The following is a 13,742-nucleotide window of genomic DNA, read 5'->3' as shown; positions in this document are numbered from 1 at the left end:
GGTGGAAACAGTGGTACTGGACCGATTTATCCATTCACTACCAAAATCCATACAAGGCTTGGTTGCCCAAGGAGATCCCTAGAATGCAGATGACTTTTTGGGCCTCATGGACAGATACTTGGCTATGGATAACTCCCCTGATCAACCAAGGGAGACTCCAAAAAGGGTCCAAGTCAATACCTGAGGGGCACACAAAGACTTAGGAGGGGTCAGAGCCAGGTTCAAAGAGTACATCTCGTACCATTGTCTGTTGGAGGAGTCTTGTCCTGGGTCATATATCAGCCATTTGTCCTTGACCTCACAGCCAAAGGACTGCAGTGGAGGCCAACGCTTCTCCTACTTCGCCTATCTTGGCTGCAGTGCTGTTCCTCATCAAATATTTCTGGACCTAACTATGCATACAGTGGTTCAGGAGGGATATCTGTCAGACAAATTGATCCTCCAGCTATTGATTGTGTATGGCCAGGATTTATTTTAATCATTTATTGCAATGGTAGCAAACTACTAAGGATATGAGCTGGAAAAAGAATATGTGCAGATATCTTGTTTTCATTGTAGGGGGTGCGTTACGATATCAGGCTGGCCAGATAACCCCAATTGAAAGGTAAACATTGAGGTTTTTTTTCTACTTTGTTATATAAGACACGACTGCTCTGTAAAAGGAAGTTTCCCGAAAAAGAAATTTTCAAGCTTTGTTGTGGTCAGTTTTCTTCAGCCAGAGTTTATTACTATGTTCTTTTAGTATTTTTCATTTTTGTCCTTATTTATTCTTATAAATAACTTTATTATTAGCAAGGATTATTTGGTATCCTAGAATTCTATTACTGTCAAAACAATACCTTTACCCGTTGTAACATTGAGTTATCTTTCTAGGGTACCAGTATTGCAGATCTTACTCACAAACACGCGTGTCCCACGCAGCACCAAGACTCTTGTATCGGGGGTGAAAGACAAGCTGCTCAAGGTGCATTCTTATTCTTTATCTGTCAATGGGTTTTTAGCATATTCAAAGATAAAGCTGTGTGCACTACTACTGGTGGAGCCCAGGTAGGTTCCCACACCATGTAATACTAGAAGAAAGAACCTGCCACTCAACTTAATGCTTGTGAGATTTTAATCGTAGTAGCCAAAAACGTTTCGGTCCTATATCTGGACCTTCATCAGTTACGTACTATGATGAAAAAAGTAAATGACTGTAGTGTCATATAAGGCACAGCATGGTCTGCGTCTGGTATTTGCGCAGATAGGTTTAGGCACACAGAATGGACTTATTCACGCTGATAGGTGCTGTGCTTGTGTCCAGACACGGTATCCCCGCTTGTCTCCAAGACAAAAACATAATTTTTCCCCAATTTGACAATAGTAATAGTAGCGGAGTTTAAGATAAAGTATATTTTTGTATTTTGTGTTGAGAAGGTTTTCCATTTATAAGAGCTGTACAGTTATTCATTAAAAATAAGAAAATACTTGGCCATCTGGAAATATTCCACCACTCTTGAAAATAACCATGCGTTTTTGAAAACGCACGTCTTTAACCCCTGAAGGACCATGCTAATTTAATAAATATAAATCTGTCTATCTATAATGTGTGTATACATACATACATATGTATGTGTGTGTGTATGTGAGTGAGTGTGTGTGTGTGTATGTGAGTGAGTGTGTGTGTGTGTATATATATATATATATATATATATATATATATATATATATATATATATATATATATATATATATATATATATATATATATATATATATATATATATATATATACTTAACGAGTACTATTTCTCAGTGACACCATTTTGGGGGTCTTAAAACCCAATACTTAACGCTTTATGGGAAGAAATAGTAAAAACTCTGTAAAAAAATATCTTTGTTGGCCAGTAGATAGAAAAATATTAGAATTTGAGAGTCCTCATACATAAGGATTGTGAAAAATGTATTGTCCCTGATTGAGGTCTGGTCCAGGGTTATGATGGTGTGAATGTGCTCCTCAGACCATTTGGGGGCATCACAACCCTGGCGCTGCTCTATGGGAGGACCATAAAACATTCACACTCTATGAAGTCCTCGGCTATTTGCTGCCCTTCCCCTACGGATAGTTCTCCTTCAATCACTTGTCTTATTTACTGCACTGTTCTATGTTCTATTGTGTATAAATATGTGACCCTTCAGATTTTGTTATTTTATCCCTATGAAGAGACCTGAGTAGTCTCGAAATAATAGTGTTATTTATTATCATATTTTCAGTTAACCGTTAAAAGCTATCAACTACTGAGGACTCTCAAATATTAATATTTTAGTAAAAACACAGGAATGCTCTGGCATCTTTAAAATATAAAATTATAATTTGCTGCACAAATAAGGTGTTAACTTTATTTTTGTGGGTATGCAATTATGGCAATACCAAATTTACGTAGTTGTTTTGCATCCTATCCTGAGAGCCATAACTTTTGTATTGTGTTTTTTTTATTTGTTTGCATAGCTTCATGAGACCTTTTTTTGGTATAAAGAGCTGTAGTTTGTTATATCATATAGGTGTTGATACTTTTTGATCCTAACAGTAAGCATCTATTCTCACAGTATCCAGAAATCATGGAGCCTGTACTTTCATCCATCAATGCAGTATCTGAAGAGTGCCAGCGAGTCCTACGAACTGCTGATAATGGGCTTTCTAAAGAACATTATTCTATATTGGAGGTAAGGTTTCTGTGGACGATAACCAAAAAATAGAAATCCTGTCCCAGGTATTATTTATGTGCAGTGGTTACAGTCACATCTGTGCTCTAGAGCCTAAAATGTCCCTTTGACCCTTTTGAATACCAGTGCTATTAACCCCTTAATGACCGGACCTTTTTTCGTTTTGCACTCCCCTCCTTCCCAGAGCCATAACTTTTTTTTATTTTTCCGTCAATATGGCCATGTGAGGGCTTATTTTTTTTGTGGGACAAATTGTACTTTTGAATGACACCATTGGTTTTACCATGTCGTGAAAGGTGGGTGATTTAAACTTTTTATATTTATATATTTTTTTTTTTCTTTTACTTTTGGCATGCTTCAATAGCCTCCATCGGAGACTAGAAGCAGGCATAGCCTGATTGGTTCTGCTACATGGGAGAGATTCTCAGATCGCCCCTATGAGAGCATTGCTATGAGTGCCGACCACAGGGTGGCGCTCACTGCAATCCAGCATCAACAACCATAAAGGTCTCAAGGAGACCTCTGGTTGTCATGCTGATGGACTGCTGATCACATGACGGGGGTCAGCGGTGCGCGTATTCATGGCCAGAAGCGCTTGTTAAATGCCGCTGTTCAAAACAGCTGACATGTCCTGGCTTTGATGGGGTCTCACCGTCGGAGTCTGCATCAAAATTAGGGTTCTGCCATCGGACGTACTATTCCGTCCGATGACAGAAAGGGGTTAAGGACCCATGATAATTGAACCCTGATTAGAGATTTGTGTGGACCCCACATGTTACATCCCTGAATACTACTGGTGCAATAGCATTTAGATATACAAGTCTGTAACTGAAAAGTGTACAGCATCAAGATGTGCCAGATCTAGTTATTGGGATTTGCGTGTGCACCAGTTTATAAATGTCGGGGCTCAGCTGTGGTGCATTATGCAGCAGATACATCAAATTAGCACTTATACTGTAGGTTCAATCATCCTGGAGAATATTTAGCATGCTGGTTTTTGTTTTTATTTCTTTTTGTTTATGCTATGGCTTTTCCTTTTTCCCAGGAACTAATTGACATTAATCAACATCATTTAAATGTAATCGGTGTCGGTCACCCATCATTGGACAAAGTGTGTCAGGTGACTGCTTCCCATGGTCTGCATAGTAAGCTGACTGGAGCTGGAGGTGGTGGCTGTGCAATCACATTACTCCAGCCTGGTAAGTACTGGATTTAGATATAGATAAGATATAAAAGTGCAATAGGGTCTTACACAAGAGGAAAGAACGAGTAAATGTGCCCCATTTGCATGGGTGTGTGCGACACAACCACTGAAAAGGCTAAAATCCAGATGTTGCAGCTTTGAGAGTGTCAGAAAAAGATATCCGTGAATTGGAAGTATTCTGCGCTGATTGGAAGGATGACATCCACAATTGGCTATAATATGCTAATATATTATCAATGCGTTTCTGAATCCCACAGAATCCTTCTTCAGGTCAACCACACATAAAACAAGACATGTATGGCTGTCCTGAAGAAGGAGTCGAGGTGACTCTCAAACGCGTTGAAAATAAACCAGGTAATTATATCAGACTAGATGGTGGCCCGATTCTAACGCATCGGGTATTCTAGAATATGCATGTCCACGTAGTAGTATATTGCCCAGTTGCGTAGTATATTGCCCAGCCACGTAGTATATTGCCCAGTGACGCAGTATATTGCCCAGTGACGCAGTATATTGCCCAGTGACGCAGTATATTGCCCAGCGACGCAGTACATTGCCCAGTGACGTAGTATATTGCCCAGCGACATAGTATATTGCCCAGTTATGTAGTATATTGCCCAGTTACGTAGTATACAGCATAGAGCCACGTAGTATATTGCCCAGCCACGTAGTATATTGCCCAGCCACGTAGTATATTGCCCAGCCACGTAGTATATTGCCCAGCCACGTAGTATATTGCCCAGCCACGTATGTCACAGGTTAAAAAATAAAAAATAAACATATACTCACCTTCCAAGGGGCCCCTTGTAGTTCTGTCGCCTGTGTTCGGTTCAGGCGGCAGCTTCCAGTCCGAGGGTGTGATGACGCCGCGGTCACATGACCGTGACGTCACGGCAGGTCCTTCTCGCGCAGGGCCTGTGATGACGTCGCGGTCACATGACCGTGACGTCATGGCAGGTCCTTGTCGCACACCAACCTTAGCACCGGAACCTGCCGCTTGCATGGACCAATCACTGGAGCGTTGGAAAGGCGGCGGAAGGTGAGTATATAATGATTTTTTTTTTTATTATTTTTAACATTAGATGTTTTTACTATTGAGGCTGCATAGGCAGCCTCAATAGTAAAAACTTGGTCACACAGGGTTAATAGTGGCGGTAACGGAGTGAGTTACCCTCGGCATAACGCGGTCCGTTACCGCTGGCATTAACCATGTGTGAGCCGTGACTGCGGGGAGTATGGAGCGGGAGTAGGGAGGGACTAATTGGACTGTGCCTGTCGCTGATTGGTCGCGGCAGCCATGACAGGCAGCTGGCGAGACCAATCAGCGAATGAATATCCGTGACGGAAGATGCCAACAGAAAGACGGAAGTACCCCTTAGACAAATATATATGTATGTATGTATGTATGTATGTATGTACACTCACTGGCCACTTTATTAGGTACACCTGTCCAACTTCTTGTTAACACTTAATTTCTAATCAGCCAATCACATGGCGGCAACTCAGTGCATTTAGGCATGTAGACATGGTCAAGACAATCTCCTGCAGTTCAAACCGAGCATCAGTATGGGGAAGAAAGGTGATTTGAGTGCCTTTGAACGTGGCATGGTTGTTGGTGCCAGAAGGGCTGGTCTGAGTATTTCAGAAACTGCTGATCTACTGGGATTTTCACGCACAACCATCTCTAGGGTTTACAGAGAATGGTCCGAAAAAGAAAAAAAATCCAGTGAGCGGCAGTTCTGTGGGCGGAAATGCCTTGTTGATGCCAGAGGTCAGAGGAGAATGGCAGACTGGTTCGAGCTGATAGAAAGGCAACAGTGACTCAAATCGCCACCCGTTACAACCAAGGTAGGCCTAAGAGCATCTCTGAACGCACAGTGCGTCGAACTTTGAGGCAGATGGGCTACAGCAGCAGAAGACCACACCGGGTACCACTCCTTTCAGCTAAGAACAGGAAACTGAGGCTACAATTTGTACAAGCTCATCGAAATTGGACAGTAGAAGATTGGAAAAACGTTGCTTGGTCTGATGAGTCTCGATTTCTGCTGCGACATTCGGATGGTAGGGTCAGAATTTGGCGTAAACAACATGAAAGCATGGATCCATCCTGCCTTGTATGGAGCATCTTTGGGATGTGCAGCCGACAAATCTGCGGCAACTGTGTGATGCCATCATGTCAATATGGACCAAAATCTCCGAGGAATGCTTCCAGCACCTTGTTGAATCTATGCCACGAAGAATTGAGGCAGTTCTGAAGGCAAAAGGGGGTCCAACCCGTTACTAGCATGGTGTACCTAATAAAGTGGCCGGTGAGTGTATGTATGTATGTATGTATGTATGTATGTATGTATGTATTGTGGATGTCATCCTTCCAGTAAGCGCAGAATACTTCCATTTTCCCAGCTATCTTTTTTTCTGAAATAGATTTTGGTAATACCAATAAAACCACCAATATAATAAATATTTCTCCTACGCCTCATTGGGGGACACAGGACCATGGGTGTTATGCTGCTGCCACTAGGAGGACACTAAGTTAACACATAAAGAATAGCTCCTCCCCTGCAGTATACACCCTCCTGCTGGCTCTCAGTGAACCAGTTCTTGCTTAGTGTCTGTAGGAGGCACTTGGGTCTGCTTTCAGACCCCACCGTTTTTATTTTCTATTTTTTATTTTTCGTTCTATTTTTTCCGTTAACGGAGTGAATGGGGGCAACTGATCCTTTCTTGGTTCCGATCTCCCCTGAACCATCAACAGGCAAGTACGTGGAGCGTCCCTCCCGTATCCTTTCCTGCGACGTTGGATGCCAGCCCTGAGCTCACCTTACGGGCGACGGTTCCTTCGCGTTACGATCTCTCTCCCCCCCCATAGCAGGCGACCACATGGAGTAGCCCTCCATCTACCTCTCCTGGAGCCAGGTGCATAGCCGGACATAATGTTTATGGTGTCCGTGCAGCCCCCCACTGCATCACCACTGATACAGCGGATGACGCAAGGCAGCAGAAGCTCTCCACCCCCTCCCTTACTATGGCGACGGTGGATTGAGCACCGGCCCACCGCACCTACTGTAAGTACACTGCGGGGGCCGAGGTGCTGTGGGAGGGTCCTGGTCCCCAGGGTATGGAAGGTTCCTCACAGGGCATTAAGCCCGGGTCTGTGGGTGTCCGCAAGGCATTTTTTATTAAAATGTGCGTGGCTGACCAATGGCACCTCTAGCGGTCGCGGCGCCGCAGGCCGCAACTGCAGGCTGTTTTAAAAATGTACTCCCCGGCTTTTCCATTCATGCAGGCCCGAGTTGTAGCCACGCCCACCGGCATTCACCGCCGCCCACCCTTTCCAGCACTTCTTGTTGTGTGAGAAGTGCTCCCACAAGATCTCGGCGGCCATCTTGGGACTCCCACAACGCTGATACTGCAGCGCTGCTACAACCCTCTTCATCAGCCCTCAGGACATAGATATCGCGGACCTCCCCTGGGGACTCAAGACACAGGACCCCTGGGTAAGCTGCACACACATAGCTTAACCCTTCCCCTGCCAGTAAGCGCTCTCCTCAAGGCCACTATGTCTCAATCAAGGCCTCACAAAGTCTGGGAAAACCCACACAGTATTTTTTGCTTCATGTACCTCTTGTAAGGTCTCATTACCCCGGGGTCACAATACTGCACTGTGCACAGCTTGTGAACCGGTGCCTGTTCAGGAACCTCCTGTTACTGATATCGAACCTAGTGAGCCCGGTCCCCCTGAGTGGGCAGCCTCCCTTACCCGGTCTATGGCATCCCTGACAAAGAGTTGGAATCGTTCCGAGACCCCCCTTCCATTCAGGGCACTCTGACACACGACGCTCCTGATCCTCAGAAACCCTCGTACTCTAGGGGTCGTACCAGCTCTCGCTCTTGCAGAAAAAGGGCTTATGCCATATCCCCAGACCGTCATCGGGTTTCAGGATTTGAGAGCTCCGCTTCTCGCTCCCCTTCCATCAGGGCTAGCAGAGATCCTGTTTCAGAGGACGATTCTAACACGTCCATAGATCAGGAATTCCATCACAATCAGGAGACGCTCGACTCTCATTGAGTCAGTAAATAAGGCCTTAAAACTTGAGGAGGAACCTTCATCTAAAGTGGATCATGCCGTCTCCTTTAAAAGAGCCAAGCAATCCCACAGAGTGTTCGCCACTCATCCCGAATTTAAGGATATCGTTGAATCCCACAGGATCCGTCCAGATAAACAATTCACAGGGCAGAAGTCCATGGAATCAAAATATCCCTTTGCCCAGGACCTAATGAAGAATTGGGCTCAATCTCCCCCGTTAGATCCTCCGGTATCTCGCCTGTCTACTAAGTCCATTTTATCATCCTCAGAAGGGGCCTCTATTAAGAACCCAACCGATCTTCAGATCGATAATATGGCGTGTTCAGCCTTTGAAGCCTCAGCAGCCGCACTCTTCCCATCATTCGCGGCTACGTGGGTGGCTAAGGCCATGACCCACTGGGCAGAGGTCCTGTCCGCAGCGGTACTGGATACCGATCTCCCTCCGGAGAAAGCAGACCTCGCTACTCAGATAGCCAGAGCCGGAGATTTTGTAGTTACCACGTCCCTGGACGCTGCTATCTGTGCTTCACAAGCAGCAGCAAACGCCATCACCATCCGGAGGTCCCTATGGCTCAGGGACTGGTGCGCGGATTCGGCCTCCAAGAAGTCATTGACTTCTGTCCCGTATCAGGGCGACCGCCTTTTTGGCGAAAAGCTCGACCAACTAATCTCCGACGCCACTGGAGGAAAGAGTCAATTTCTTCCACAACAGAGACCCTTTCGGCCCTTTCGGAACAAACGGCAACAGGCTCGGTCCCGATTCTTCCGCTTCAACTCAAATTGGTCCTCTATTTCCACATCTTCCACACCGGGCCGGGCACAACGAAGGGATAGAGGTCCCCAGACCTCTTACAAACCCTCCCCGTCTTGGAGAGGCAGGCCTAGACAGTCAGGAGCCAGAGGGTCCAGACAGGGCAGGTCCCCCACACAATGACTCCTTGCGGTATCCGGAGGACTCCCTCAAAGTAGGCGGCCGCCTGCTTTCTTTCAGCTATGCGTGGCTTTCGGTCGTTCACGACGAATGGGTCCGCGATCTAGTGTCCTCCGGATACAAGATAGCATTCTCCTCTCTTCCTCCAAATCTCTTCTTCCGGTCTTCTGCTCCCAAGGCAAAGACAGCAAAGTTCTTCCAGGCCATAAGTGCCCTAAAGGAAGACGGGGTTATCATCCCAGTCCCTCAAAGCGAAATGTTTCAAGGTTTTTATTCAAACCTGTTCATTGTTCCAAAGAAGGACGGTACAGTACGGCCCATACTGGATCTAAAACTGCTGAACAGGTTCGTCAGAGTGTGACGGTTCCGGATGGAATCGCTTCGCTCTGTCATCGCCTCTTTGGAAAAAGGCGAGTTCCTGGCGTCAATAGACATCCAGGATGCGTACCTCCACATTCCAATCTTCCCTTCTCACCAAAGGTTCCTTCGCTTCGCAGTTCAGGAAGATCACTTCCAGTTTGCTGCTCTGCCCTTCAGCCTCCGCCCCCAGGGTATTCACCAAGGTCATGGCGGCTGCCGTGGCCATCCTTCAGACCCGAGGTGTGGTGGTGCTACCGTATCTAGACGATATCCTTATCAAAGGCCCCTCTTTCCACACCTGCAAGGAGGCCGTGTCCATCACAGTCGATACCTATTCTCGCCTGGGTTGGAAGATAAACTTCCAAAAATCTTCCCCAGTACCAGCTCAGCGAATTTCCTTTTTAGGAATGATACAGGACTCGTCCCAGGGGTTGGTAATTCTTCCCCCAGAAAAGATCTCAGTCCTACAGCGGGAAGCTCAGAAGCTCTCCCAACCCCACTGTCACTCTACGCTTCTGCATAAGAGTCCTCGGCAGGATGGTAGCAGCTATGGAGGCGGTCCCATTCGCTCAGTTACACCTCTGGCCATTACGGGTAAATATAATTTTTATTAAAGAGAAGAGAATTTTACAAGAAAAACAGTAGTTGAAAACTACGACAATGATCAAAGTACTTTTCCTTATAATATACAATTCGAGAAGAGTAACACAAAAAACACTCGTTCACAAACCTTGCATAAATCTTACATAAAAGAGAGAAGAAAAAAAAAAGTTAGAGGGAGTAAACCCTCTAGAATGACCACGGTAACTTAAACATATAAGCAATAACTCCTTGCCCCCGCAACAGGCGAGGACTTTCATTACCGTGAATAAAAGAAAGCATACCTAAAATCAGTTCGCCCATGTCCCCTAGAGCGAGACATGTACGCAAATAGTATCATTATATAAGTAACTGGTAAATCATGGTACAGACCTATCACACCGAACTGGTGGAAGGTGAACAGCTCACCCAGGGGGGAGATAGAAAGAGGAGGAAATAGAGGGGGGAGCCCAAGTAGGCAGGGCTCAAAAAAAGAAATATAGAATTAGAACACGAAAAGAAGAGTAGCTTAGTAATCGACTGTAAAATAGACAGGTGTATTCAGGTAAACAGGTCAGGGAAACGAGCAGAATCTTTAAATAGAATCCATTCAGTCCAGATACTTAAAAAGGAGACCCTTGTCTGTGAAAGGTCTGCATTAATTTCCTCCATCCTAAAGATGGTTTCAAATTCTGAAAACCACTCCACAATATCGGGGGGAACCGGGTTTCGCAATCGGCGGGGGATCACCGTCCTAGCAGCTGCTAGGCAGAATTTAAGGATGTCCTTTTTTTGGGATCCCACCGAACCGGGAATCATGGATAGCAATGCCATCTCCGGAGTACCGGTGATGTGCTTGCCTGTGATCAAACCATAATTTCGGAACACTTGGTCCCAGAATGTTCTAATCAAGGGGCAGCCCCACCAGATGTGCAAAAGGGAGCCAATGCCATTTCCACACCTCCAGCAGCAGCTTGAAATTGAGGGAGAAAATTTGTGTAACCTGTCAGGTGTGAGGTACCACCTATATCGCAGTTTATACCCCTTCTCCGAGGCCTCACTGGAACTCGGGAGTTTATGGTTCATCAGGAAGCAACGCTCCCATTCCTCATCCGACAAAGTCCGCCCCAAATCCCTCTCCCAAGCAGACTGGAAATAGAGCCTTGCGTCAGAGACAGGTGTTGAAAAAAATTGAGTAGAGGGAAGAGATTCCCCTGCTCGGGGCGTCTCCACCGGCAAACAACAGTTCCAAGGGAGAGAGTTCACAGTTCGAACCCCTTGGCAAATTCAAAGAGGCCAGGAAGGACCGGACCTGCAAATACTCCCACCAAAGAAGTTTATTGGAGGGAGATTGGGTTTGGAGGGAACAGAGGGTGGGAATCTCGCCACGCTGTAAGATATCACCAACCCGTATGTCATCCTCGTATTTCCATCCCATGATGGCTTTCCTGTGAATGCCCGGAGGAAATGCCGGGTTGCAAAAAATAGATGTAAGAAGGCTGGCCCCAGGAGGAGCGGACCCCCTTCACACCACTGCAGTGCCATGCCCTCATAGCCTCTGAGGTTAGGAAGGAAAATCTCCCCCGTTGAAGAGCATATTGCTTTGGGATCCACTGTAGATAATGAAGAGGCAAATCGGACCATTCTTGTTCCAACTCTACCCATTTTTTAAATTTAATTTTATATTTCCAGTCCAAGAGGCGAACTAATATGGCCACCCTGCAATAGTTTCGGAGGTTGGGTAGACCCACCCCACCAAACTGGCGTGGCCTAGATAAAACCTTGTAACTCACCCTCGGTGTTTTCCCCTTCCAGATAAAACTGGAAATCAAGGACTGTATGTTAATAAAAAACGATTTATGTGGCCAAATGGGAATCGCCTGAAAGATATAAAGAAATCTCGGCAGGATATCCATCTTAACCACCTGAATCCTACCGAGCCACGACAGCCTCGATGTGCCGTAAGACTCCAGAAGGGATCCCACCCTGTTCAAAATGACCTGATGATTCAAAGAAAATAATTGAAGAGGATCCGAGGTGAGGTTCACCCCAAGATATGAAATCTGATCCTGTTGCCATCTAAAGGGGAAGGTCTGCTTCAAGGAAGCCACCACGGAAGAAGATAGAGAAATGTTTAGGACTTCAGTTTTGGAGTAATTAATCTTGAAGTTGCTTAAATCCCCAAAGGATTCGAACTCCTTCATAAGCACTGGAAAAGAGACGACTGGGTCAGAGACGAAGAGGAGGATGTCGTCGGCAAATAGGACCGTTTTATGGTTAGAGTTTCCAACCTGAATCCCTGAGATACTGTCATTAATTCGGATAGCCTTAGCCAAATGCTCAATAACTAAAACGTACAATAGGGGCGACAACGGGCAGCCTTGTCTAGTACCGTTCTGGATATAAAAACGATCGGACAAGGATCCATTGACTCTAACACGAGCTGAGGGTTTTGAATATAATGACATAATTTTCCCCAGGAAATTGGATTGTAAGCCAATATGGGTCAGGGTCTCCCGTAGAAAGTCCCAGTGGACTCTATCAAAGGCCTTTTCCGCGTCGATCGACAGAAGACAAAGAGGGGACTTTTGCATCTTGGTCCTCTCAATAAGGAGAAGAGACCTGATAATGCAGTCCCGCGCCTCCCGGCCCTTGACAAAGCCCACCTGATCAAGGTCGATAATAGGTGGGAGAAGTCCCGACAATCTGTCAGCCAATACCTTAGCAAATAATTTTACATCGACGTTGATCAGAGAGATTGGCCTATAACTCCCGGCCAGCAGGGGATCCTTATTAGGCTTTGGCAGAACAGAAATATGAGCCTCTAGGGACTGGGGGGTGAAACTATTCTCCTCAGAAATCGCATTAAAGGTGAGGACCATTTGGGGAAGCAAGTCAGATAGAAGGGATTTATAGAAAAAGGGAGTGAACCCATCCGGCCCAGGACATTTAGAGGTGGACGTAGATTTAACAGCTTCTGCCAGCTCCTCAGGGGTTACGTCCTTTTCCAGGACCGCCAAATCCGCCTCAAGGAGGGACGGGACCTTGATCCTATTCATATAAGATTTAATTTTATTTTTCAACGTGGTGGGATCCAAATCAGCGAACCTGCCCCTAATGATATATAGGGATTTATAGAACTTTTGAAAGACCTCTAGGATCTCCTCATTACTATGGACCAGTTGGCCCTTATCATTTTTGAGTGATGAGATAAGGGTGGGACCCGATCTGGGATGAAGCAGTCATGCTAGAGGGCGCCCACAAACATTAGCTCTTTTGTAGAAAAACCCTTTAGTTCTTTCCTTGTCACCCATAAACCGTCTATCCAGCAGGCCTTTAAGTTCAAGCCTTTTTGTAGTAAGCTCGACCAAAGTCACAGAGGACCTCGAATTCTTATGCCTGCTTTCCAGGGTCTGAATTTGTGACAGCAAAGCGTCTATTTCCTCAGTCTGAAGTTTTTTGATTCTAGCCCCATGTTTGATTAAGGTGCCTCTCATGACGCACTTCAGTGCTTCCCATTTAATTGCCTGAGGTGTGGGATCTGACGCATGAGTATGGGCAAATGCTGCAATGTCAGATTTCAAATCACTCAAACAGGTGGTGTCTCGTAAAAGGTTGCCATTCAATTTCCATGAGAATTTTTTCATAGCCAGCCCGGGTATCTCCAAGGACAGAAAAATAGGGCAATGATCCGACTGAACCATATTACCAATCTTGGCATCAGGCCTCCAAGATAAAACCCCCCTGCTGACCAGAAAAAGGTCAATTCTGCTGTAGGAGTTATGTGGAGTAGAATAGAAAGTATAATCCTTACCTCTAGGATTGAGGATTCTCCAAACATCTATCAGATGAAGTTTAAGTAAGAATTTTTGTAGGGC

At 45.6% G+C, this 13,742-nt stretch overlaps 1 protein-coding gene across 2 annotated transcripts in view; it reads left to right on the top strand.

The window, feature by feature from the left end:
• The window catches only part of MVK (mevalonate kinase), a 32,387-nt gene that overhangs the window by 6,257 nt on the left and 12,388 nt on the right, over positions 1-13,742 (top strand). For both annotated transcript variants that reach the window (XM_077295794.1, XM_077295802.1), the window contains exons 7-10: positions 559-604; positions 874-964; positions 2,587-2,703; positions 3,749-3,902. In XM_077295794.1, the coding sequence (XP_077151909.1) occupies positions 559-604; positions 874-964; positions 2,587-2,703; positions 3,749-3,902 (408 nt within the window). The remainder of the gene's footprint in view (positions 1-558; positions 605-873; positions 965-2,586; positions 2,704-3,748; positions 3,903-13,742) is intronic.

The sequence above is a fragment of the Ranitomeya variabilis genome, chromosome 1 (assembly GCF_051348905.1).
Source record: "Ranitomeya variabilis isolate aRanVar5 chromosome 1, aRanVar5.hap1, whole genome shotgun sequence".
In the NCBI taxonomy this organism is placed as follows: domain Eukaryota; kingdom Metazoa; phylum Chordata; class Amphibia; order Anura; family Dendrobatidae; genus Ranitomeya; species Ranitomeya variabilis.
Note: the sequence above shows the minus strand (reverse complement) of the source record. Positions and strands in the feature narration are given on the sequence as shown.